We start from the raw sequence: 26296 nt of genomic DNA on the forward strand, positions 1-26296 counted from the left end.
TCCTTCTACAAGTGGGTGATCGAATCAGAGATCCATGAGGTGGAAGCTGGACACACCTGCATGTAGCTGCAAGGGAAGCTGCGAGTTTACCTTTTTGAGGGTTCCAAATATAGCCAAGTGTTCTCAGGATTCAGAGCACCCAGAAAACATGGCAAAGTCACTATCTCAGTGTGGCGGGGGGTACAGGTAGAAACGCCACAAATGCACCCGCTCAGTCCTAAACTGTATTGTGGGATTGAGATTGCCAGTCCCAGGGATGTGGGGCCAACATAAAGGAAGCCGTGCACCTGAACCCTTTGTGTGCTCTGGGCAACACCGATTCCTACCAGCCAGCGATGACGGAGACCCCTGTGTTCCAAGAGCAATTACATTTATTTCAAGAAAATAGATACCCGGTTACCCAATGGTCACACTGTCCCTTAGGGGTGAGTGTTCGGGGAGGGAGCCATTGTTCTCTGTACAGATACGTACACGAGGTTTTATTTAAAGTTTGGTTGGTATGGAAAAGAAACACCCACACACTTAAGAGGTCAAAATATCCAAATAAAATTTACTGCAACTTCTGTAGAATTTAATTTGTGCTACAAGACATGTTGCATAGGATACTGTTTTTAAGCCCCTGAGGAAAAATATCCATGGTTTAAGGTGCAACTGGTTTTGTTTCTTTTTTGGGGGAGAAAGAGGAGAGAGGATCTCTGGAAAGAATGATGGTGGAGAGTTGAAAAGCTGAATTTAAGGTTATCTTGTGTGATGATTGGGGAATTATGTGTCTCGGTTCTTGCAGCATAAAATACGTAGTGTTTTTATTTTTTGGTATCGTTTTTGTTTTTCCTAGCCAGTTGATCTTCAGTATCTGAATCAATAGATACACAAGAATGTTTCAGCCCCATAAGGGACTATACATTGATTATAGAAGGTAATTATAGTGTTTCAAGAAAGCAGATTTAGAGAATGAGACTGGGATTGCCTGGTGCCCGTCTTGGCACATTCCTGGGGGCTCCAGTCGTGCCCCTTGCTCCCTCTGAGATGCCACAACGACAGTGCAGTCATGGAATTCAACCCAGCAAGTCGATCTGCAACCATCAAGGTGATCAATGCAACATTCCACCAGGCCCCAGACTTTATGTGGGAAGTATTTCATGTTCAGAAAATGTTCATCCTACTTAATCTCTATAGTGTAAATAAACACGGTTTCCCCACACTACTCATGCCCAAGGAGACATGGGTATAACCAGGAAGGGAGAGGGATCACATGTGGGATGAAATGAAGCGGAGAGTTTGGCAAGTGGCCGCCGGCACAGGCTGTCCTTGTGGCGAAGTTTCCTTCCTGACCACACAGAGGGGAGTCTTGCAGGGACCAACTCAATAGGAACTGCAATGGCTCTTCTGAATGAGCAGGGGCCACAGAGAATGCCAACTTTCCGCTGCTTCCTCATACCAAGGGCACCAGGCAGACTTAACTTTGTCCACGCGTGCCCTGTGGCTGGTCACCTTCTGCACCATGAGGCCAAGATACAGAAGATAAGAAAGGAGGGGAGAAAGGACCCAGGACGTTCTCAGAAAGAATGGGCTTGGGCGACACTCGTTTACCTAAAACCACGGCTCCTATTTGATTTACGTTTGTACAGGTACGGAGTGAAAGAAGGTCCAACGCGCGAACAAGCGTCTTCCTGTTGAAATGTGTGTGTGTCTGGGAACAAGAAATGCCCCCCGAGTTCTTTTAAATACATATATACATCTGTAACATAATTTAAAAAGGTCTTCAGAGGACATAAAAACCTTAACAGCGTCTGCCCCTCTAAGTTTTGTTTTTACCTATATGGTCGGTTAAAAAAAAAAAAAAATTAGATGCCACATTTCTCATATGTCCCCTCCGCCCCATACTTTAAAAAAGTGATTTTAAATTTAAATGTATACTTAAGAAATAGAAAGCTATTTGATTGGCAATGACCTGCAGTAGAAATTCCCTTCAGGCCTCCCCTGCTCTGAGATGGAGGTGGCAGGTGGAGCACTGGGTGTGCTTGGTCCTCGGTGCGGGGCCATCGAGCGACCCCATCAGTCTGAGCAGCCGGCTCTCCCTCCCTCCCTCCCTCCCCAGCAACACGTGGCTGCACAGGCATCTGGGGTAGACGGGGGCATTCGGGGGCCCGGGCCCCAGGGCAGCAGCAGGCAGGGGGCGCCTGTTCAAATCACAAAGTCGTCCTGGTCGGCCGGGCTGAAGGCAGCCGCTCGCAGGATGTCCAGGGTGTTCACGAGGATGAGGGTGCCCGTGAGGTGCTTCCAGCGCTTGGTGATGGGGTTCTTCATCCTGTCCAGGCCGGTGTGCAGCTCCTGGATGACGTCCCGGTAGCTGTCCCCGATCTGGTGGCTCCAGGTCAGCAGAAAGTCATACGCGGGCTTCCACATGGCCTGCACAGGAAGGAGGGAGAAAGGACAGAGTGGGGGGCAGTCAGACATTTGGATGGGCTGCCAGCTACAGCTCCTCTGTGCGTTACCTACACTGCTTGGTAAGAGCAGAGCAAATTGGAGGCACAGGGGACCGTCTCGGTCCCAGCCAGCATGTTGCAGAGGGATCTGCATTTTGTTCGAGTAGGTAGTAGCTAGTGGTGTCTCTGCTAACAGGAAGGATTTCTCTCCTTACACTCCCTGTAGCACTTTCTATCGTGGCCATTTATTTAGAAATTCTCCCTATTAACAACAAAGGACACCCTTACCTAGCCAGTTTGGCTCAGCGGGTAGAGCATCAGTTGGCGGACTGAACCAGGGTCCCTGGTTCGATTCCAGTCAAGGGCACATGACTGGATGGTGGACTCAATCCCCAGTAGAGGGCATGCAGAAGGCAGCTGATCAATGATTCTTTCTCATCACTGCATGTTTCTCTCTCTCCCTCTCTCTTCCTCTCTGAAATCAATAAAAATATATTTTAAAAGAAAAAAATAAAAATAGGACACCCTTATGCTTGGCACTTCCCCCATTCCTCGGTCTCCGGTAGCTTAAAGTGACCTCCATGAACAGGTGAGAAAACAGAACTTCTGAGCAGGAACCCGGCCCATGCTGGCCCACGCCACACATACAACACGCCAGGTATTCGTGCAGCAGGGGCGGATAGAGGCCCAGAACAGAGCGGACCCCAAAGGGCCCAGTCACCCATCATTCCCTCCGACGGAAGGTCATTTAACATCGGGATGAGCAAGGGACGGGCAGGCCTGCCGATGTCCCAACGCCCCAGCCCCCCTTCACGGCAGCGAGGCCTTGCCAGCGTCAGAGCGGGAGTCACGACTAAAGACCCCAAGAAGGAGGAGACCTGCCCACTCGGTGAGGGCTTACTGTGTGCTGGGCACGCGCTTTCATGTCTAACTCCTTTTACCCTCGTGAAAACACTACCAAACAGACACTGCTGTGACCGAGTGCTACAGGTTGAGGGAAGGGCTGCCCACTCACCTCGCTGTCCACGACCCCGTTCCTGTCCCGGTGGGGAGACTCGTAGGCGTCCATCTGCTGCTTGGACACCTTGGCGAGCTTCTCAGCCAGCTCCCTCCAGCGCTGTGCCACCTCGACGGCCGTGGTCAGGAGCACGAAGTCCTGGATGAGCCGGACCACCAGGCCCTGGCAGTCCATCTTCAGCAAGGCCTGGGGGGAGGAGCACAGTGTGAGGCAGAGGGCCGCTCGGGTGCCTGTCGGATGCAGACACGACCTGCCCTACCCAAACGTCCTAACGCCTGTAATGCACCCCCAAACCCCTGCATTGCAGCGACTCACAGGACAAAGAAAGTCGATGATGTGTGTGGGGTGGACGTGCCTCCAGAACCTCAGCCATGTGACTGGATTTAGAAGTAGGGCCTTTGCAGATGTAATTAGGTAACTGAGGTCATCTGGATTGCAGTGGGCCTGCAGGTTCTGGAATATTGTCACAGAACCAACATGGACAAGCACACAGACACGTGGCCAAGGGCGCACCTCCTGGAGTGCTACCGTGGTTGGACGGAAGCCGCACGCCTGTTCACGGACCAGGGACCCACGGCACCTTCCCCGGCTGAGAGCCGCAGGCCTCCGCGGTGAGCACACGTGGCTGGGAGCGCAGCCTGTGGGAGAGCCTGGGTGGCAAAACCCCAGGAAACTGAGCATAACCACGGCGCACACTCCGATGGAGGACCTGCTTTCTGCTTTTGCTCTTCAGCATGCAGAATTTCCATGCAAAAGAAGCATTCTCTGTCCTGACAAATGGAAAAATCAATGAGGAAGCAACAAAATCTGGGCGGAGCCAAGGCCACTGTGCAAACGAAGACCCTGAAGCTCTCAAGGTCAGTCTGTGTTTCCTTCCCTGAGGGGCACAGAGCAGGAAACACAGAGGGCCTGTTCCCAGGACCGAGGTGCAGGTGAGGGGGGAGGAAGGGGCTGAAGTGTAGGTGAGGGGGAGGGAAGGGCTGCAGTGGCCCCGCATACAAGGAGCTGCCAGATGTGAAAGCAGATGCACAAGCTGTGAGGGTGTTTGTTCCTAGCCGGCAGCCCTTTGGTTTGACCCATACCTCTCACCTTGCCCACTTGTCTTAACAAGAGTAAACCCGGGGGTGAGTATGAAAACTAGGTCCTCCGCCCCAGGCACCCTGGCATTCTGAAGGAGAGGCACTCAGAGCGGGCATCCCACTGTCTTCCACCTGAGTGACTCTGAGACTGAGAAGGGGCGAGGGGCGGGGACACACCTGACTTCACACAGGGCAGGAATGGGTCCACCTTGGTTCCCCTCCCGTCCACTGTGACTGAGTGATCCCCCTCAATGCCCTCAGGATAGAGAGCAAGTGTTGTCTGGCCCAGGGGGCTCCAGGCCACTCCCATTGCCCCGTATACTATTATCTCTCGTCTCCGAGGCCTCAAGCCTCTGCTCGACCCCATCCCATGCTCCTCTTCTCCCTGGCCCTGGCCCACAGTGTGCCTAGGACCTGACAGCCCTGCCCCTTGGCTGGCTCCTGTACCCGCTTTGGCATCCCCCTTCTCCTTCCCCTGGTCCACCCAGGCCAAGGAGGTCCTTTCCTTCAGGACCCGTTACAAGCCCACTCTGCTCTCCTAACGGTTCCCCTGTCTTCCTCAAGTAACAGGCCCGAGTTCTTCAAAAGCCCAGCCCCCAGCACCCCCTGTACGCACACAGCAGGCGCCCAAGGAATGTTTAATGCCTGTGAGTACCTGTGCCCACTCCTGCTGTTTGCCGTGGCTCTCCTGGCTGAGTGTTAGAAGCTGCAGCCACGCACCTGCCACCAGTTACCTGTCCTGCCTTTGACAACAGAATTTGTCTTCAAAAGCTCTTCCAATGTGTGGTGCCCACTGCCTCATCTGCCTGACCCATAAGTCCCACCAGCACAGGGACCCCCAGGGGCTTCGTCCACTCTGCTGGGTCCGGCAGCACCACCCCTCCCCCAGCTTTCAATATGGTCTGGGGGCCTCATCGAAAGGGGATGATCACAGACAGGCACGGCTTCTGCTGGAGAGCTGGGCGGACTGGGGACAGGAGGGCCATTCTCTGTGGTCACAGGCCGCGTGGGTGACAAAGGGCAGGCCAAGGACCCCGGGAGGTCCACACACACAGCACACCTCCCAGACCACTGAGGTGGAAAACACGCACCCACAAGAGGGACTGGAACAAAAGAACAGAAGCACGGTGGTCTGACCACAGGAGGCCGCATTAATTCACCCATCATTCATTCACTCATCCACCACAGGTCTGAGTTCACCCATCATTCATTCACTCATCCACCACAGGTCTGAATTCACCCATCATTCATTCACTCATCCACCACAGGTCTGAATTCACCCATCATTCATTCACTCATCCACCACAGGTCTGAATTCACCCATCATTCATTCACTCATTCACCACAGGTCTGAATTCACCCATCATTCATTCACTCATTCACCACAGGTCTGAGTTCACCCATCGTTCATTCACTCATCCACCACAGGTCTGAATTCACCCATCATTCATTCACTCATCCACCACAGGTCTGAATTCACCCATCATTCATTCACTCATTCACCACAGGTCTGAATTCACCCATCATTCATTCACTCATTCACCACAGGTCTGAGTTCACCCATCATTCATTCACTCATCCACCACAGGTCTGAATTCACCCATCATTCATTCACTCATTCACCACAGGTCTGAGTTCACCCATCATTCATTCACTCATTCACCACAGGTCTGAGTTCACCCATCGTTCATTCACTCATCCACCACAGGTCTGAATTCACCCATCATTCATTCACTCATCCACCACAGGTCTGAATTCACCCATCATTCATTCACTCATCCACCACAGGTCTGAATTCACCCATCATTCATTCACTCATCCACCACAGGTCTGAGTTCACCCATCATTCATTCACTCATCCACCACAGGTCTGAATTCACCCATCATTCATTCACTCATTCACCACAGGTCTGAATTCACCCATCATTCATTCACTCATTCACCACAGGTCTGAGTTCACCCATCGTTCATTCACTCATCCACCACAGGTCTGAATTCACCCATCATTCATTCACTCATCCACCACAGGTCTGAATTCACCCATCATTCATTCACTCATCCACCACAGGTCTGAATTCACCCATCATTCATTCACTCATTCACCACAGGTCTGAGTTCACCCATCATTCATTCACTCATCCACCACAGGTCTGAGTGTTTCCTCTGTGCCAGGCCCTTTCTCCCGTGGATTTTGTCTTCAATTAGGGCAACAGGACACAGGAACCCAAGTAAACAAGGCCATTTCAGATTCTGGAAAGCACCGTGGAGACAGTATCACGGAGGACGAGGTGCAGTGACCCACAGGCACAAGGCGGCTTTCCAGGGAGTTGTGGGAAAGCTCTTACAAGAAGGAGTCGAAAGCCCAGCCACGTGGAATCGGGGGAAAGAGAATTCCAGGCCGAGGGAACTACAGGTGCGCAATCTGAGCAGGAGCAAGCTAGGTGTGTGCGGGATGCAGCCACAGGCCTGAGTGGCGAGCGGGCAAGAAGCATGCGTGGTCCCCAGCGATGTGAGATCGGGGGGGACCAGATCTTAAGGTCAGGGGCCTGGACCCCATTCTGATAGTGGTGGACAGATGGACCTTTTTCATTCTCATCTCCCGGCAAACCTGCTGTTCTAAACCTTCCTTCTCCCTAATTCAGTGGTCGGCAAACTCATTAGTCAACAGAGCCAAATATCAACAGTACGATAGAAATTTCTTTTGAGAGCCAAATTTTTTAAACTTAAACTTCTTCTAATGCCACTTCTTCAAAGTAGACTCGCCCACGCCGTGGTATTTTGTGGAAGAGCCACACTCAAGGGGCCAAAGAGCCGCAGTTTGCCAGCCATGGCCCTAATTCATTTAATCACGACTTCCAAACCAAGGCACCATCACTAAACAAACTGCCTCACAAGGAGAGGTGAGGCGGTGTGGTCTGGCCGTGAGGGGGAGGGCGGGGGTCTGGCTGTGAGGTGGGGCGGGTTAGATGCTTGGTTGATGCTGTAGGAAACTCCTCTGCTCAGCGATGTCTAAGTCCCTGGAAATGAAACACCTGGTTTGCAGCAACTCCTCCAGCACCCCGGGATAAGCCAGCCTGTGGTTTCTATCAAAAGTCGGGCCAGCCATTCAGATCTGCGGCTCAGAGGTGAGGAGGGGAAACTGGTTTCACTTCAGCCCTAGCCAACCTCCCCCGGGCACCTTCCTGCCACTTCCTCCTCCTGGGACTCTGGGAGCGGGGTGGGTGCTGGGTGGGGGGAGGGGAGGGTCCCGGACACGCACGGGCCCCCCGTCTGCACACACACTAACCTCAGGAAGCCAACCGAAAAATCTATTCTGGGTTCCCTGAGGTGAGGAAAAAGGAGCCCTCACTGAAGTCTTCTGAAAAGCAACGAGGAAATGAGAGAAAAGCCACTACCTCGGACAGGTTTCGACAGCCGGAAGGAGCTGCCCGAGTCGGTTCATTTTCCTCCTGTGCCCATGCCAGGCAAGCGCTTCTCAGCTGTCACGAAGGCACAATCAATCGTTTCTGCTCCATGAAAGCACATAATTCCCTGATCCATGGAGAATGCCAGCCTGAGGCTGGCAAGAGGGAAGCTCGGGCCCTGCCCACTGTGAGGTGGATCCAAGGAGGAGATGGGCAGCTCGAGCTGCACGGGGACTGACTCTGCAGGCGGGCGAGGGAGCTGGGCCCTGAGGGAGGGACCTGGGCATCACCGGGGAAGCTTTCCCGCAGCCACGACAACCGCATCCTCTCCACTGACACTGCCAATGCCCAATGACCTCCGGGTTACCAAGGTCGCCCCTCTACCTGCCACTTCCAGTTCCCGCTCGCTCCTGGGGGCAGCACCAGGTTCCCCTTCTGCTCCACGTGACCAGCACTTTATGCTATCGTGGGTCACTTGTCAGGGGGCCTGTGTCATACCCCACTCCATCTGCCACAGTGGCCGCGGCACTGTGGACTGTAACCCTTCTGTCCCCCGGCTCCAGGGGGCAGCAGAGAGACGTGTGTGCAATGAATCCACCTCAGTTGCACACTCATGTCAATGCGGGCAACCTCAGAGGCACTTGGTTCACCTGTTTCCAGAGGTGCAGACAAGGAATGGCAGGTGCTGTGGGAAGGAGGGGTAGAAGGGGCAGAAATGTCAGGAGTGCTGAGTCACACCTCACCCAAGCTAGGAGGTGAAAGAGGTTGTATGGAGTGAGGGGAGCCAGGAAGAGAGGCATGTGGCCAATCACACAGGCGTTCCCACAGGACATCACATCGGGGGCTCGGGAGGGAGCTGAGATGGCTCCTAGTACCCCAGGGAGTCCACCAGGCAATGGCAGCACAGACACGACGAGAGAGATGCCAAGAGAAAGGTATTACTAAGCTTTTCCGGGGCCACTCCCAGGGCTTATCCAACAGTGAAGAGGGGGGCTGCCAGTGAAGAGGGTGTGGGCTGGGGCTGAGCCCAGGCCTGCCGGGGCCGTGAAAGGCCAGTGCATGCTTCCCGGGTGGCCGGTGTACCCCGTAGTGTGACACCAGCCTTCCCCTTCTGACTTCTTCGTATTCCAATTCCTGGTTGTGCTGGCAAAACCAAGGCTGTCCTGGCCCCCGACTCAAACGCACACGGAAAGGAGGAAGAGGAAACAGTACAAAGACATGGTGGAACCTTCAAGTCAGACACAGAGGGAAAAACTCACTAACATAAAGCCAGGTTTGGGGGCAGTGGTTCTTAAAACGTTGGAGTCAGGCGGCTCTCCTAGGGAAGCTGATGAAAGACAGACCTTCTCCCCAGAAGTTTATAGAGAGGTGATTGGAGCACAGGCCCTGGGTGTCCACGTTCCACTGGGCATGCAGAGGCCCATCCCGAGACCTCTGAGGAGCCCCCAACTCAGCAGGAAAAGAGAGCTGAGCTGTTTGGGGAGCCTCCACGCGAACGCCTCTCTCCAGGTGCATTTCCTAAAACCCTGTCCTTGCACCTGAGAGAGCCCAGATGAGCCCGGACGCCTGTCCAACGGTGCACTGAACCATTTGGCACCCACGTGTGTGAGGAGAAGGCTGGCTTCTGCCCCACGCTCCCAAATCCAGACCCGCCGGGACCTACCATCATGAGCTCCTTCTGGAAGGACTTCCGGTCCTTGTTCTCCGCGTTGTTGCAGTCCTCCTTGAGCTTCTCCAGGACGGACGCCACCCGCTCGGGCTCGCTGTCCAGCTCCGCTCGGCAGAAGAAGGTGAGCGGCAGGTTCCCGTAGCCCAGGGCGTCGGCGAAGGAGCGCCAGCTGCTGATGTTCTCCATGAGCAGCGTCCGGACGGAGGCGTAGATGTAGGTGAGGAACTTGCAGGGCCGCAGGATCTGCTCCAGCAGCACCGAAGTGCTGAGCTCGGGCCCTGCCAGGAGGCTGGGCCGGGCCTTGCCCACCACCAGCACGTTCTTGGCGTGCACCAGGCCCACCTTGCCCTGGTGGTAGCCGATGTACCACTCCTTGGTCCACAGCTGCCCCTTGAGCCGGATCTTCTCCTCGCTGAGCAGGGCGATGGCATCACCCTTCTTGTACTCTAGCAGGTAGTGGTTCTTGCTCTGCCGGACGACGGTCTTGAGCAGCTTGCCGAACTTGAGGCTGGACACGGGGCGGTCCTGGAAGGTGGGGTACTTGGTGGTGGTGGCGAACGGGGACAGGATGATCTTCCCGACCTCGTTCTTCTTGAGGAACCGTCTCTGCCCGGACGGCTTGATGGCACTTTTGGGGGGCGGCTGGGGGGTCTGGACGCAGAACTGGGTGAGGATGGCCTCCTGGTCGTCCTTCACCTGGACCCTCAGGGTGAAGTCGGAGAGCTCGCCGGGGTTCTGGCAGGCGATGGGGAAGATGAGGCGGCTCACCTTGCCCAGCTTCATCTGGAACCCTCTCACGACCTTGGCCTGCTCGCCGGCTCTGACCTCGTAGTTGGTCATGTTGGAGAACATGCAGACCTGGAGGTCCTGCGGCCTGGACAAGACGAACTGGTGCTTGCCCCAGAGCTGCAGGGCCACGGGCGCGGGGCTGGGGGCCTGGCGGGTGACCTCGGTGACCAGGAGCGTCTTTGGGGCGCAATCGTGCCCGAAGATGGTCACCACCGTCTTGAAGGACGGGTGGATGTGTTTGGGGCCGTAGAGACCCACGGTGACTTTCTTGTTGATGAAGTCCCACACGGTGGAAGGGTAGAGAATGTTCGGCCCGTGGGCCACGATGGCCAGGTACATGCAGGGCTCCAGGTTGTCCAGGGGCACCTGGACCGTGTCCCCGTAGCTGTAGTTGAGGGGGGTGGGGACATAGGGCCCCTCCTTCAGGTCGCTCCTCAGGCACTGGAGGCCCACCGTGCTTTTGCTGAAGATGTCGCTCTTCACCTCGGCGGACACTTTCATCTCCAGGATGATGACGGTTTTCACCTCCAGGGTGCTCAGCTTCACCTCCAGCACGGGGCTGACGGTGCAGCAGCGGTCGCTGTTGAGCTCCAAGGGGGGGTCCAGCAGGGCTTTCATGGAGATCTGCTGGGTCTCCCCCGGGGCCACGTGGCCTTCGGGCACGTGGATGCTGATGCCGGTGTCAGGAAGCTGCACGGAGCCCCCGGAGCTGTCCAGCTTGCACACGATGTTGGTCTCCACGGCCTGGGTCTGGCCCCACCCGGGGCTTTGGCCCAGCAAGTCCAGGTCGTGGCAAGACCGAGCCAGCTTCCGGTGGCTCAGCCAGGCTGCGCGGAAGTCCTCCCGGCTCTGGAACTGCTCGGGGGCCGGGGACTTCAGGCCCGTGAAATACCCCGACGAGTCGGGCGCGTCGGACTTGGCTTGGAGGACGGAGAGTTCTGACAGACTGTAGGAGCGTTTGCTCCGGAAGAAGGGGTTGTCCCGCCTGACTGGCCCCTCGGCGTGGAGCTGGTGTGTGGCAGGCAGCTCGTCCAGGATGTTGCCGGTGCTGTTCGTGGTGGCCGAGCTGGACTCCGTGAAGGAAGACGTGCCCGTGTCAAAGAGCAGCAGGTCCACGGTGCTTCTGGGAGCCAGCTCGTCCACGCTGGGCATCACTGGCACCTTCCCGTTCAGAAACGGGTTCGTCTGGACCCCGTTCCAGAAAGGGTTATTACTGTAGGTTCTGCCGGGTCCCTTCTTGTCATCTGTCCATCCTCCCAGCAAATCTAACTCCTTGGCCACTTCCTCTGGGCTGTCGGGAAGATTGTCGATCATCCCGCTGTCACTCAGTGTGGAGTTGCGGTAGTTGAGGGGCTGCACGTAGGAGGAGGGGATGTAGCCCATCTCCGTGGTGTTGTGGGCATACCACCACTCCCCACCGGACGTGTCCAAGACGTAGAGGTGGTCGCCCTTGGAGAACTTCAGGGTGGTGAAGTTGTTGGGGCAGTAGTCCTTGATTGCGATCACTTCCTTTGCATTTCCGAAAGGTGTGGGATTGTCTCCTAGCAAGGCACTGGGAGAAGGCACTGCAAGAAACACACGGAACAGAAGGTGAGGGCGAGGCCGCGGGCTGCAGCACACTGTCCGAGCTAGGGAGGGTGGCCCCAGAAAAGAACACACCATATGCAGCCACGAGCCAGCAGCGTGACTCACAGAAACAAACTGGAGTGGGTTTTGGTGTGCAATCAACACACCAACGAGGGTACGGCCGTTTCACCACACTCGGTCACGTCTAGGCAAGGCCATGATGGAAATCGGGCCACCATCCACAGACATGCAAATCAGCACCACGTCCCTGTGCCTCAAACATCTCATCCTGACCAAATGATTTCTTTATCTACCTAACTGGCCAGAGAGCTGCTGGCCGTGAAGGGAGCAGACCAGGATGTCTCAGAGTGTGCCGCTGCGGCCTGTGGGCTACTCTGATCGGAAGACAATCAAGGCCCCAATGACTCAGGCAGAGCTTCTCACTTCTCCCTTAAGTGCTGCCAGGAACTTGGATGGAGGGCCCGTTCCAGGAAGAGTTATCACCAGAGAACTATACAGAGGATGGGCCAGGCTGGTGGGCTGGGGGTGGGGGGGGGGGGCTACGAAGGGAAGTTGCTTCCCAGTGTCTCCTCAGGGTAGGAAAATGTTTGTTTATCAAGCATTTGCGCCCCCACCTTCCTGTGAACCCTCTTCCCTCCCTCCGAAACCCCCATTCCCACCTTATTCCCAGCTCAGCATGGCTGCCTGACTGACTGCCCTGGGTCTCAGTCTTATGGGGCTCCCACACGTATGTCGTTACATTTGTTTTTCTCCTGTTAATCTGTCTCATGTCTACTTAATTATCAGACCCGCCAAAGAACCTGGAAGGGCAGAGGAAAACTTGTCCTCCCCCAAAGTAGAAGGAGAAACTGAATGGGATTTACTTAGAAAACAGAGAGGCCCTGAGTTTAGGGGTCCCAGGGCATGTGACCAGGGGCGGGAAAGAAGAGCCTCCATGTCTGCCCTCAACATGATAGACGTTCCCTTGACGCTCGGGCCTGTTTCTTCCATTTCCAAGTTGAACTCATTCTTTTTTATTTATTTATTTTTTAATTAAGAAAATTTTATGTTGACACTATTGCAGATAACCCCCATTTTCCCCCACGTTGCCACCCCTACCTTCCTTGGCCTTCACCACACCATAGCCCCTGTGCACGGGGTATGCATATATGTTCTTTAGTCAATCCCTTCACCTTTCTTATCCAGCCTCCCCACCCCGCCTCCCCAGGCACCCGTCAGTCTTTCCCATGTATCCGTACTTCTGGTTCCATTCTTCATCAAACTGTTTATAAGCCCTAGGATTTTGAGGCCAGTTCTTTCAGCCTCCTTGAACTGATCATTCAAAACAACACCATGGAAATGGTCTCTCCCACATACCATAAAAAATCAAAGGTTTACGTCTGGTGGAGCTCACGTGGTTTCTGAACGCCTGCTTAAGCAGGCCGAAAACCCACGGCACTCCAAACGGTGACTCAGCTGATGTGCGGTTCTTGGTACTTGGCAATTAGAACAGCAAAACGAAGTCATCTAAGCAAGCGGTGTGTGTTTTGAGAAAGAATAATCACACACCTAAGTGTTTTATCTGCCTCCTATACCCGACAAAGTATATTCCGCAGGAAGTGCTTTCTGAGGGAAACAAGCCCCACCCCCTGAACTGTGCCTTGTTTTACAGTGTGGTCATGTTCTAACTTCCTGTAACAAACAATTGAAAGAAAGGAAACCCCTTTTAGGCGGTCTACGCAAACAAGCAGAGGACGGGCTAATTTTCTAGTTGAACTGCTCTAATATGTGATGAAGTCAACAGGCATTCTATTCTTTCCAATCGGCCCTCCAAATCCCCCCACCTCCCACCCAGTTTCCCTTTCCTCTGAAAGGAAATAATGAAAATCAAATTGCATTTCCTTGGCTAAGTCTAAAGCAGGAGGTTTGCATTTATTGGCACAAACCAGGTAACGGAGATGTGCTTGGGAGAAAGCACACCTGGGCCTCAGAGGCATGAACCACCGCCCTCCTTCTGGGAGCTGGGAGACCTGGCTCTGTGCACTAGACCTCTGATGCTGTCTGACCTCCAGAGCCCAAGATTCTTCATGATGGAGAAAAAGAGTCTTTCTCCAATGAGCCCTGGTGAGGATGAAATGAAATTGGGCTGATAAAGGGCTTAGCAAAAATGTTTTGTTACAATCGACATCTGCACCCCCCTCCTAGTTTTATTTTTCTCTATAACACATATTACCAATCAATATATCAGACACCTTACACATTTATTGGGGGTTCTTTGTATTACTAGACCCCCTGTGACCAGTGAGGGGAGGGCTCCATCGACCATTAGCACCAGCACTATTAGGGTCTTTCATGCGCATAGTGTCCTTGGAGAGAGCCTGGCACATAGCAGTTGCTCAATCTGCGTTCACTGAATGACTGCTCACCTGGTCTTGTCTGCTTACAACAGAGAGGGCATGTCCATGCTACTGGGCCAAGGTATGGCCAAAGCAAGGATCCCCCTGGCTGGGCATAAAAGGAAATGGCTTCGAAGGGGAGGTGGGAGAAGGAAGAGGGGTCAGGCTGGGGTCAGAGATAATGTATGACCTTCTCTCCACTGTTGTTTGGTCACGGGCTCTAGTAATACTTTGTGTTTCCTTGACACATCTAATGAAAGTGTCAGATGAAAATTAAAACCAAGTGAAAATTAAAGAGAGCCTTCAAGCTATTAAAATCTTGTTAGAGTCTCTCCAAAGTTAAATCCCTACCCCAGCAGGGTTGGCTCAGTGGATATAGTGTCGGCCTGCAAACTTGAAAGGTCTCAGGTTCGATGCCGGTCAAGGGCACGTGCCCGGGTTGTGGGCTCGATCCCCAGTGGGGGACTTGCAGGAGGCAGCCAATCCATGATTCTCTCTCGTCATGGGTGTTTCTATCTCTCTCCCTCTTCCTTCCTCTCTGAAATTTAAAAAAAAAAAAAAAAATATATATATATATATATATATATATATATATATATATATATATATATATATAAAGTTAAATCCCTACAATGTTGCCCCTTAAAGTGATATTTTTAAAATTAAGAGCCAAAGCTATCAGGTTGGCTTTGTACACAGCCCAAGAAAATGTATCAATGCAAATGATCAGTTCAAATTACCAGAATGAAGAATAAAAGTGGTTTTGCCTAGCATTCCAAGTACTCTCCTTAGAAGGTTAGTGGTAACATTTCACTCCAGGGTCGGCTCCTTCTTATGGGGCCTCATGGAAATGGGCAGTGGTGTGAGCTCCCTTCCCTGAGGCCCCTCCATCAGTCAACCCCCACAGAGAGCCCTGAGAAACCAGGCTGGGGCCCCATCCAATCGAACGCAGGAAAACCCCTATCGAATTCCAACCTAGTGAATTCTGGGGAATGCTGCCCGGATTCCCAGCTACCTTGATTTTAATACAGACAAGCTCCCTGGGCGTCAGGAAGTCGGTGCACTGGGTAACACATCTCCTACCTTCCTGCCTCAGCTCCTCTGGAGGCAAAACACTCAGCAGGAGCAGCAGCTTTCACAGCAGACAATTTGACTGGAATAAATTCCCACCTTGAAGCCTGCTCACCACGTGGATGCTGCCCCTGCCCCTGGAAGGTAGTCCAGAGGGTCTCTGACCCCTTCCCCAACACGCAGGCGTACACACACACACACACACACACACACACACATACACACACACACACAAGCTCACCAGCCCCTCCTCACTCCCAGACTGTCTTATCTACCTCCCCTCACTGTGCTCTTCTTTTAGGAATAACAGCTCCTCCCAGATTATCATTATTTTTTAAAATTCAGCTCTCTGCCCCTTGTTAAGAACCCCACCCAAACCCCGCAGTTTATGCTCACACTTTCCAGCTCTTTCTGTGATTAGCTAAAGTAAGAAAATAATGCCCATTACCAATCTATGAAAAATGAACGGTTCAGTTATTTATAGCAACGCCCAATAACGCCGCTGCTCTTATGAATAAGCCTCAGGATTCCCTTTGCCAGTCTTCTTCTAAAGAATATCTGAAGCCATGCTCAGAGCCGCCAGCATAAAGCCCAGAGAGCAAGTAGAAGTGGAGGCTGAAGTGGAAGAAAGCAGAGAGCAGAAAGAGACACACATCCGCATGACTCCCAGTACTTAGTACCTGGGGAGAGGGCCACGATTTTATCCGGAGACGGCAATTCAGTTAAGGATTGATTATTTAGTGCTGGCTTTGTGCCGTGGGCTACGGATATAAAGGCACAGATACAGCCCCCTGAATGGTGATTTCAACCGAAGCGGGTCATGGCAGTGGGATAGTTCATTCGTGATGGTGATAGTGATGGTGATGGTGGGAGGGGGGACTCAGCACCAGGAGATGCTGACCATGGCCTATGACGTCAGGACGGGCTTCACGGAAGATGACCCACCGGTATCAACCTTGGGTCCAAAAGATAGGTTTTCTCATCAACCCAAGTGCAGGGTACTTAAACCCTACAGCAACCTGCAAACCAGGGGTCATCAATAAAGCTTTATTTACAAAAACAACCAGCAGATGGGCCACATCTGTTGGTTGTTTTTGTAAATAAAGCTTTATTGAAACACAGTGCATTTGTTTGCTCTCTTCTATGAAGACTTTCAAGCTATAATGACCGAAGTGAGTGGTTGTGACAGATGTCATACGTCCTGCAAGGCTTAAAGTATTTCCTACACGACCCTTTGTGGGAAAGCTCGCTGACCCCCTCCCAGACCTCCCTTTGTCTTCTCTAGTGTCTCCGATAATTCATCCTTTCTCCGTTTTCTGTACCGTCAAGTTTCCTACCGTAATGTCATCAAAACACACGAAAAGAGAAAACATATTCTGTATGAAGTTTCATTACCAAAGGGAACATTCAAAACAGCCTCCCAACACACCCGAGAAACAAAACAAGCTATTTATCGTGACCTTAGAACACGATGGAGATGAGAGAGCTAAAGGGTACTGGTCTGAAGGAAGCTGGCAGCCGAGAGGCCTCAGCCCCAGGTCTGTCCCCGGGAGCTCACCTTTGACATCATTAAAGCTCGTTTCCGAAAACCCTTCACTCAGGTCGATCAAGGTCCCCTCGGACTTGCACCGGGGGAGGCCACTGGCGTTGGCGGCTCGGATCCGCTGAGCTGCCATCCTGACGCTCTTCCCGGGGGAGCCGCTACGGTTCCATGTTCCTTCCTCCAGCGACTCCAGCGGCTGCGGAAGCGTCCGCCTCAGGCAACCATGCTGCCCGCAGTGCCCGCCGTGCAATGCTTCTTCCTGCAAGCGGAGGAAGAAAACATTTCCCTGAGCAAGTGAAACATGGGTTAAAGAGTAACTTCATGGGAGGCGGGAAGCCTCTTTCTTCCAGAGCCCATGCCCATAGAGACTGTCATTTCCTCCACCGGGGCCAGTGCACCGGCCCAGCAGTGCTCTGGCCGCTGTGGGTGCCTCTCTTCCAGGGGGCAGGAGTGGAGTGAGGGTGAGATTGGTTCTAGCACCTGGCTCACTAGTCAGAGGAGGACAAAATGGATCTGTGCAGTCCACACTCCAGGGTTTGGGAGAGGAGGGTTAGATCTGTGGCTGCCCGCAGTGGCTGGGTCCCTTGTCCGAACAGCCTCGGCAGTGACTCCGGCCCCTGGGCCAGGGCTTAGCACAGTGCCTCTGCCCACACTCTCCTTAGAGCCTCTTGGGACACTAAATAAACAAACAATCACAAATAAAATATGCAAGTGGCCACATGTATACATAGGTATGCTCATGTAACCGATGCAGGAGAAACCCTTCACTGACGGAGCCGCGGTGCCGTTCCCAAGGGAGCACAGGATGTTTCCGTGGAAAGAGCACGGGCATCGGCCCCGAGGCCTCGGCTTCTTCCAGGGAAGGCGCACACGGCTTTTAGGGGGTTCTGGAGACACACGAGATGTCTGGCCATGAGCTGACCTTCTCCAGGACTCAGGAAAAGGAGCAGCGAGGAGCCTCTTTCAAAGAAGTACCTTTCATCTGCTCTCCAGCAGAAACAGGCAGACACACCACAGCGGGCCACCGCCAGCCACAGCTGGCCTGCATCCTGAGAGCATCCTGGGGCAGGCGCATTGCATCCCAGCGTAACTGGGCTCGTGCAACCCAGACTGAGATCCCTTGTTTCTCTGTCCAAAGACGCCCTTAAATGCAGCTTCTGACCCAGGTGTCCCCTTTAAGATGGAGCAAGAGGGGCCCAACACCGTGTGCCCTGCAGCCTCTGGGCCATGGTGACGACCTAGCCCTTCCCCTAAGCCTCTTCCCCAAGGTTCTGCATGCGGTGAGTGCAGCGAGCAGCCCCAGGTTTGCATCCACGCTGGGCATGACCTTGAATTCAGTTTTTAGCTCCACTAAGCCTCAGTTTTCCTCTCTGTAGCATGTGGTAAGGAGGGCACTGTCCCGAGAATTCATGATCCCCGTGGAGCGCTTGGAACAAGGAGCTCCGTGGCTGAGGTCCCTGCAGCTGGGGCACCAGCAGCCCCGGTCCTGGTGTGGGGTGTAGTCTTTGCCCCGGAGACCCAGGAGCCACAGAAGGTGAGAAAGTGACCTTTGGCTGCAGATGAGAAACATGGAAGCATTGATGATGTCACCTTTGAACATTACTGACACAGTTTCGAGGGTAGACTGCAGGTGGATGGCAAGGAGAGGAGGCATCGGGAGCAGGCCCCCTCCCCCTAAAACCCACACAGAGGACCACACAGAAGTCAGGGGGCTAGGAGAGTGCTGGCCGTAGCTCGCTGGGGCACCTACAGACACTAAAGCAGCTTCCTGGGGAGCACCAGGAAGAACATGCAGGTCGGCAAGACGGCAAGACGCAATGAGAGGAGCACTTCAGAGGGACCACCTTCCTAGCTTCCTTATCACTCACCGCCCAGGAGGCGGCCTGGGTGGGATCAGGGCGAAGGGGTGGGCAGACCGAAATCGCAGACCCCTGGCATTTTTGGAAACGGAGCATCGTTTTTGTGTGTTATTGATGGGAGGAGGACAGAGTTAGGGGCCAGAGCCAGGGACAGACAGAAAGTGCGAGCCATTGTATGAAGAGATCTGCAGTCCTTGCTAAAACAAAGATACCCTCACAGAGGCTGCCATTCACGGCACAGATAAGCCATAGACTGCGCAGCCCTCGCCATTTATCAGCCGGAGCACAGCCCCGGCACGAAGTCCGGCTCCCCGGTGCCCAGAGCGCAGCCTGCACGCCGAGGTCAATGCGCCATTCACACGGTCTGCCACGGAGGGGGAGGGGGTTTGTCCCGTGGTGCTCGGTGCCCCGTGGGAAGACCAGAACGGCGACTTCTCCTCCGGTGGCAGTGGGGGACGGTCCTTAGACAGAATCCTGACACCCATCCGCATCTCCGTGGTGTGGCTGGGGCACCATCGCCATTTGGAGACTTTTGTTGTTGTTAATCCTCATTAAAGGGTATTTTCCCATTGATTTCAGAGAGAGTGGAAGGGAGGGGAGAGACAAAGAAACAGCGATGCATGACACCTGACTGGTTGACTTCCACACAGGGCTGTGAATGGAGATGCCACTGAGAATCGAACCTGTGACACTTCAGCCCATAGGCCGATGCTCTAGCTAGCTGGAGCCAACCCAGCGAGGGCCGGAGATAGGCACAGAAAGGGCGGCTGGCCCCGCTGGACCAGGCCTGGAAGGCTCCCTCCGCCTGGCACCTCCCCGACCAGATACAGAGAGCTGAGGGCTCCGAAGGGAGCCCTGCACCCCCGCCTACGCCACAGCCAGGCGTGAAGGGAGCCTGGTCACTCGCCCAGGTAAGGCTCCAGGAAGTTTTCCCGGGGCCTCCCCAAGCCCACGGGGTCCACTAGCCTTGCTCATCTGCAGCCATGGGGTCCCGGTGCCTTCCAGCCTCCAGTGAGGCCCTACTTCCTGCAAAGCTCTCCTTCCCAGTCAGGTCATTCCCCAACTCAAACCCTCAGGGGGTTGATTTACTGCTGCCCTTAAACCAGCAATGTTCAGCGTTCAGGGGTGTGACCTCCACCCACATCTCCCACTGCTCCAGCACCATCCACACTCCAGCTCCTGCTCCGGACTCATGCCCCTCATGGTGCCTCCAGGAAAACCTCTCTCCGCCTCTTTCTGCTCCCCCTGTCCCCCACCGGCACAGCCCTGCAAACCACAGTGAATCACCTGCAGCCCTCAGCTCTGCAGTCAACGTCCCCGAGCCTCAAATTCAAGTCTCGTGAGCTCATACCGCACCCTTCGAATTAGTCCTGGCTTTATTAGGAGAAATGACAGGATCTGCTTTATAAGGCGTTCATGAAGAAGGTTCAATATACTGCATTTTACTAAGCATCACACTATGACTACAAACATGTTTATATGTATTTTTAAGTATCTAAGTGTCTCACTGTATTTACTATACATTATACTATTCTTCCTATTTACGTACTGTTTTCCTATATCACTATTTTTATTATTGTCTTACGTCTACCATTTCCCTATTTCTGTACATGTTTTAAATAGCTGCAATAAAAACTTTAAAAACTTAAATAGGAAACATTTGTCACCTGCCATCCCAGACATGTGTCAGGAGTGAGTGTGTGCGTGTGTGTGTGTGTGTATGTGTCCCCTTGACTTGGGAAAACTCTAAGGAGCCATAAGCTCAGGTGTCCGGGCAGCCTGAGCCCCCTCACAGCACACGTGGACATGTGTGTGTGTGTGTGTGTGTGTGTGTGTGTGTTTCCTGCTAAATTGACACGTGACACCTGAACCTGGAACTCAGACCACTGATGGCTCCCCTTCAGGACTGATGGGTACCTTGAGCCTCCCAGGTCCAAACCCAACTCTGGAGTTCGCCCCAAACCTCCATTTGTCATTTCCCCAAGAAAAAGCCAAGTCTCAGACAAAACATAAAAGTCAAAGTGCTGAGACGGTGCAGTGGGGGTCACTCTGCTGTCAGAACCCAACTCAGCAGCCCCCAAGGCCATGCACAGCGCCAAGCTCCCAGGTGTTTACACGAGTTTCCAGAATGTTCCTGCTGAGTCTGACCCCCAAAGAGCAAGTGGATCTGGAGCTTCGGCTATGGAGACGCACAGCTCAGTCTTCAAGTGACGCTCAGCCACTGCGGCCTAGTGCGGCCGACTGAGGGGAGTCTCTGCAGTTAGCGAACAAGGAATGTGCACGGTGTTAGGGAGTGACTTTGTGGAGAGGAGAACTCAGATGGGTGAGTGGACTTCGGTTTAAAATGATCAAATGGAGTTTAGCAACCCACCATAAGAAAAACAGCTTAATAATTATAACACAATCCTCACCATCCAGTTAACCAGGCCTAAAAAGTCCAGCTATTTCCAGGAACCCAAATCTTTGCCAGATTGACTTGAATCCTTCCATTTGTGTGGAGGTATTTTTCCTAGTCCAGACCTGGTCTCACAGCACTCGGCGTATAGTGGACAATACTGACCATCTACGTGCTCTGGACAATATTCTGCAGACCACATCAGGAGCATGTCTCTCTTCCTGCCAGAAGGAAGCTGTGCCCAGGTCAGTGGACTGTGTGTTAAACAAAATAAAACAAAAACCCACTGATGGGTTTGCCTGGGTGGCCTGGCCTACAAGTCTGGCCTCCCGCCATGAGAAACTGGACTTCATCCGCAGGCCCCAGGGTGGTCACCTCTCCGGGCCGGTGTGCAGCTGTATGCACCTTTGGCCAGGGTGCTGGCCAGCCCTGGAGCTCGGGACATCTGAGAAGGGCAGGCTGTAGCATCCCCCAACCCCCAACTCATCCCCACCTGCACCTGGACTTGCAGAAGCTGCCTCTGTTCCCTGGGGGGTGGAGGTGTGTGTGTGTGGGGGGGGGACAGGGACGACTACACGACAGGACACGACACAGGCCTAGAACAATCCGAAGGGGCATTACAGCTTACTTCCATCTGACTCATTCCCAACGTGTTTTCCTTTTCTTGTAGAAAGGCCAATTCATGTAGAGAGAAAAGAGCCTGCGTCTGCTCCTCTCGGAACCTCTGAGCAGACGCCATCGCTGTGCACAGACTTATTTACAGATTCTGCTGCAGGCGCGGGAACCGCACGCAGCCCCTCCTCAGATCTCAAGAGTACAGACCATCCCGGTGGGCCTATCTGCCAACGTCTGTCCCAGGAGCAATGCAAGAACCAACCAACCAACCAGGAAAAGCAATAGGTCACGGGCACTCTGCGGTGCAGACTACACCATAAGGGGCCGCAGGGGGAGCACAGGAATCAGCTAGTCTCCCCAGTGGCTCCAACCCACGACCACGTGGGTGCCGGCGGAGGGGAGCCTGCAGGAGCCGGGCGTGAGGAGTGGCGTGAAGACGGCCCTGGGTTCCCGCCCAGTTGAAGATGACTCATTCTCCTGGTTTGACTTCAATTTCGGGAGGAGGAGTGCCATGTGGATTAATCACATTTCCCCGGGGTGAAAAGAGCAGGCTGGAGTTTCGGCCCGCTCCGGGTGATTTAAGTCACCAGGCTCTGTCGACAGAAACTCCATCATGCCTGCTTCCTCTCACTCACTCCCCAAAAGTGTGTCCCCGGGGACCCAAATCACCCAGTGACACCTCTCCCCGGGGAACCTGCCATCCTGCCTGAACCCCCAGGCGCCAGGCTCCTGACTGGCAACGCAGAGGCTGTGGGGACAGCTGGCCCTCACGGAGTCACACTGAGACCAGAGGGAAGGAGGGCTGGTGGTCTCTCAATGTCTTAGCACCCCTTCCCCCACCCCCTCGCAGACAGCCCTGGAGGGAGGCTGGTCCCGCAGCCTCCACAGCACCCCTGTTCCCCCTCCCGCCTCCTGACCCTTGACCCGACTGGTCTGGGCAACAGCCCAAGTGGAAAGCTCTCCCTCCCTCCCCTGGCAGGGAAGGCACAGGCTCCGGTTACGGGAGAACCAGCGCCGCACAGAGCAACTCAACCCTTCCCGGCCCCCTCGGGGACTTCTCCTAGCTGCCGAAGTCGCACCTGAGACCCTGTCTGTGTCCCCGCCCTGCGTCCCCGAGGAGGGCACACCCCATCGAAGGTAACGAGGGTGCACTGGCCTCACTGACCAGGGTCACCAGAGTGTATTTCACTCTGGTTTAACACTGAGTTCAGATTTTTGTGTTTCTTTTTTGGGGGGGAGGGGGCACAGCAGCTGTTTTGGGCCCCCCAACAAGCCGCCAGGGTCAGTCATGAGGTGTGTGTGCACCCCCCCCCCCGCCCCCCGGGCCCTGAGTCTGAGAAAGGTGGGCGTCTCCCAGGCAGGCGCTGAGCATCCACCTCTAGAACAAGGCCCTGTCCTCGCGGGGACACGAGACATGTGGAGCAGTCGTGGACGAAGGACCACGTCTGAGAGACCATAAAGCTCAGAGGGCATGAAGGTGCTGTGAGCCACACACGTCTAGTCATCTGCCGACCCAAAGCTGGTGACTCGACACCTCCCGCAGGCTCTACGGGACGGTGGGAGGGACTCCAGGGCTGTGGTGTGCCCATGTGGTAGCCTTCCCGCTGTTTTTACTGTAGAAAGTATGGCGGCTGGGAGTGGGCACCATGACTCGGGATGTTTCCACCAGCCTCTGAAAGGAGGAAAGTCTGGGTCTGGAGAATTAGAGGGTTGGGGTGGGAGGGGAGGCAGAGGGTCTCTGGGGCCTGAGTGTCCTACCACCCAGCCTCCTCCCTGGGCAACCAGCTATGGGATTGTCCCTCCTGGTGTGCGGGACCCAAACCATCATCTCCGTGGGTAAAGCCACAATCTCGGGCGCTTCGGAGGCCCCCCCATTCTGCAGAAGACTAGCCGCCTCTCCAGGTCTGCATCGTGCTTGCTTTTGCGTGCCCTGCGCTCTGGTCAAACCAAAGGACCCAGCCTTCCTCCCAACTTCTGCTGTCTTCCTCACCATCCCGCCTTCTTCAAGACTCAGCAGGCCTCCCAATTTCTGCTTCATTAAAACCTGCCATCTGAGAGGGACCCCGCCTGAGAGGGACCCCACCGAGAGGGACCCCACCGAGAGGGACCCCACCGAGAGGGACCCCGCCTGAGAGGGACCCCGCCTGAGAGGGACCCGGCCTGAGAGGGACCCCACTGAGAGGGACCCCACTGAGAGGGACCCCACTGAGAGGGACCCCGCCTGAGAGGGACCCCACTGAGAGGGACCCCACTGAGAGGGACCCGGCCTGAGAGGGACCCCACCGAGAGGGACCCCGCCTGAGAGGGACCCCACTGAGAGGGACCCCGCCTGAGAGGGACCCCACTGAGAGGAACCCCACTGAGAGGGATCCCGCCTGAGAGGGACCCCACTGAGAGGGACCCCGACTGAGAGGGACACCACTGAGAGGGACCCCACTGAGAGGGACACCACTGAGAGGGACCCCACCGAGAGGGACCTCACTGAGAGGGACCCCACCGAGAGGGACCCCACTGAGAGGGACCCCACCGAGAGGGACCCCACTGAGAGGGACCCCACTGAGAGGGACCCCACTGAGAGGGACCTCACTGAGAGGGACCCCGTCAAGTGTGCCGCTGAGTCCACTCCTTTCCAAGCTCTCCCGGGAGCACCTGGCGTCTTCTCTGGGCATTGGCTGCTTCGGTCCCAAGCAGCAGGGCTGAGGTTCTGCACGTGCTCGCTTAGCTCCCTAACGAAACAAAACACGTTTCCTCGAAGTCTGGACACTTGGCTGCTCTATCTCTATAATTCGCAGCAGCTGAACAAACAAATGTGTTGTTCAAACAATCAGAACCAGAGCCGCGGGGACCACCAAAGACACAAGGCCACGCAGGACCCGTCCCTCCCCTCCACTGCCTGTCATCTGGCTGGAACAATAACATCCATGGCACCGCCACGGAGAGGAGGGGCCGGGGTGGGGCTCGCACCATGTCTGCTGGGCTCACAGGAGACCGGACGCCCAGGCATCTCGGCCGGCCCGGCCCGCGCACCACGTGTGCTGTGGTGGGAGTTCCTCATCTGCCCTGCACCCTGCTGCTGCTGAACACGCCAAGAGGTTCAACCCAATGGGTGGCCAGTCGCCTGCTCGGCCAGCATGAGTCCTGGGTGGGGGGAGGGCGGCGTCCATCACGATGGCGGCTTGTGGTCTGCCTCCCTGAGTCACATGGGGAGGCCGGCCCGCCGTGAGACAGCTGGCAGCAGACAGGCTGTGAAGTGGGATCTTGTGATCAGCCCAGGCCAGAAATAGTTCTGGTCCCCGGCCAGTGACTGGAAAGAAAAAGCATGATTCTCTGAAGACGCTCTGACAGCCACAAGAAGGGAAGCCCATTCACTGACCCGGACTGGGCAGGGGCCGCCCCGAGTGCTGGCCCGCCGGCCGCATGCACCGAGGCTGCACAGCATCAGCCCTCGAAGGATTTGTGGTTTCCAAACTTTAGTCCCTGATACACTGTGGTCCTTCAAAAAATAAAAATAAATAAAAAAATCAAATATTGTTGATCATTTTCTTTTCAGCCAACTTAAGTTTATTCAAGGCAGCTATTTTGAAAGCTACTCTGTTGGCTAGAAAGGCTGACATCTTTTCTAGTACACATACACTAACTCAAACTTTTTTATTTTTAACAGTTCAGCTTAGATGCCACTCTGAGAAACACAGATCTCAGTTTCTGTAAAATACTGGGTCCGCCCATTTTACAGATGAAGAAACTGAGGCCTGTTTGGTTTTTATTGAAAGGGGTTTTTCCCCAGGTTTGTTTGTGAGACTCAGATTAAAAACGGAGTTGCACAAGCCTGCGTGAGGAGGCAGCTTCCTCATATGGTCTAATGCAGAATTGTTACTAGGCGAAAGGAGATTTGAGGAGGGACAGAAAATAAGACACCTGGGTCTTGTTTTCAGCTCTGCAAGGGGAGAGCATCCCAACCCTGCTTCTCCCAGCAGCTTCCAGATGTTGGCCGCTCTGCGGGGCAGGGTGGTGACCATCTTTACGCCCATCTTCCCCAGCAATCCGGACTGTCCTCAGGACTACCGAGCAGAGCAAGAAGCGTGGACAAACCCCTTCCCAGAACGTTGCAGCAATCTCTACTCTCAGCAGCAGTGGGTCCACCTCCCACCCTTCCTTCCCCGTCCATGCAAAGCTTCGCTAGCCCACTTGTGGGAAACGGGGCATCAGAGTCTAAATTCACGTTCCTTTGACCATTAACCAGCAATTTTTTTCAAATACCTACCCTTCTTATTTCCTGCTTTGTGACTATCCTTTGGGGATCCTTTGCTCAGTGACACTCTAGAAATTCAACCTTATCAGCTGCCAGTTCTCCCCGCTAATCCGTTTGCTAACCTGATAACGTCTTAATTACGCAACCGTATCAACCTTCCCTTCGTGACTTCGATTTCCGGCGCAGAGGGGACTCCGAGGAACGCAAAATTGGATGA

General features: G+C 54.5%; 1 protein-coding gene across 2 annotated transcripts in view; it reads right to left on the minus strand.

The window, feature by feature from the left end:
• Positions 1–529: 529 nt before the first annotated feature.
• The window catches only part of SH3BP4 (SH3 domain binding protein 4), a 79713-nt gene continuing 53946 nt past the window's right edge, over positions 530–26296 (minus strand). The window contains exons 3-6 of one of the 2 annotated variants that reach the window (XM_084892530.1): positions 16977–17216; positions 9591–11950; positions 3442–3630; positions 530–2409 (exon numbers count right to left, since the gene is read on the minus strand). In XM_084892530.1, coding sequence (XP_084748656.1) covers positions 2185–2409; positions 3442–3630; positions 9591–11950; positions 16977–17094 — 2892 coding nt within the window. In that variant the 5' untranslated portion in view covers positions 17095–17216 and the 3' untranslated portion in view covers positions 530–2184. Of the gene's footprint in view, positions 2410–3441; positions 3631–9590; positions 11951–16976; positions 17221–26296 lie in introns of both variants that reach the window. The other variant, XM_084892529.1, reaches the window with a different exon arrangement.

The sequence above is a fragment of the Pipistrellus hanaki genome (genome assembly GCF_964339955.1).
Source record: "Pipistrellus hanaki genome assembly, chromosome: 8".
In the NCBI taxonomy this organism is placed as follows: domain Eukaryota; kingdom Metazoa; phylum Chordata; class Mammalia; order Chiroptera; family Vespertilionidae; genus Pipistrellus; species Pipistrellus hanaki.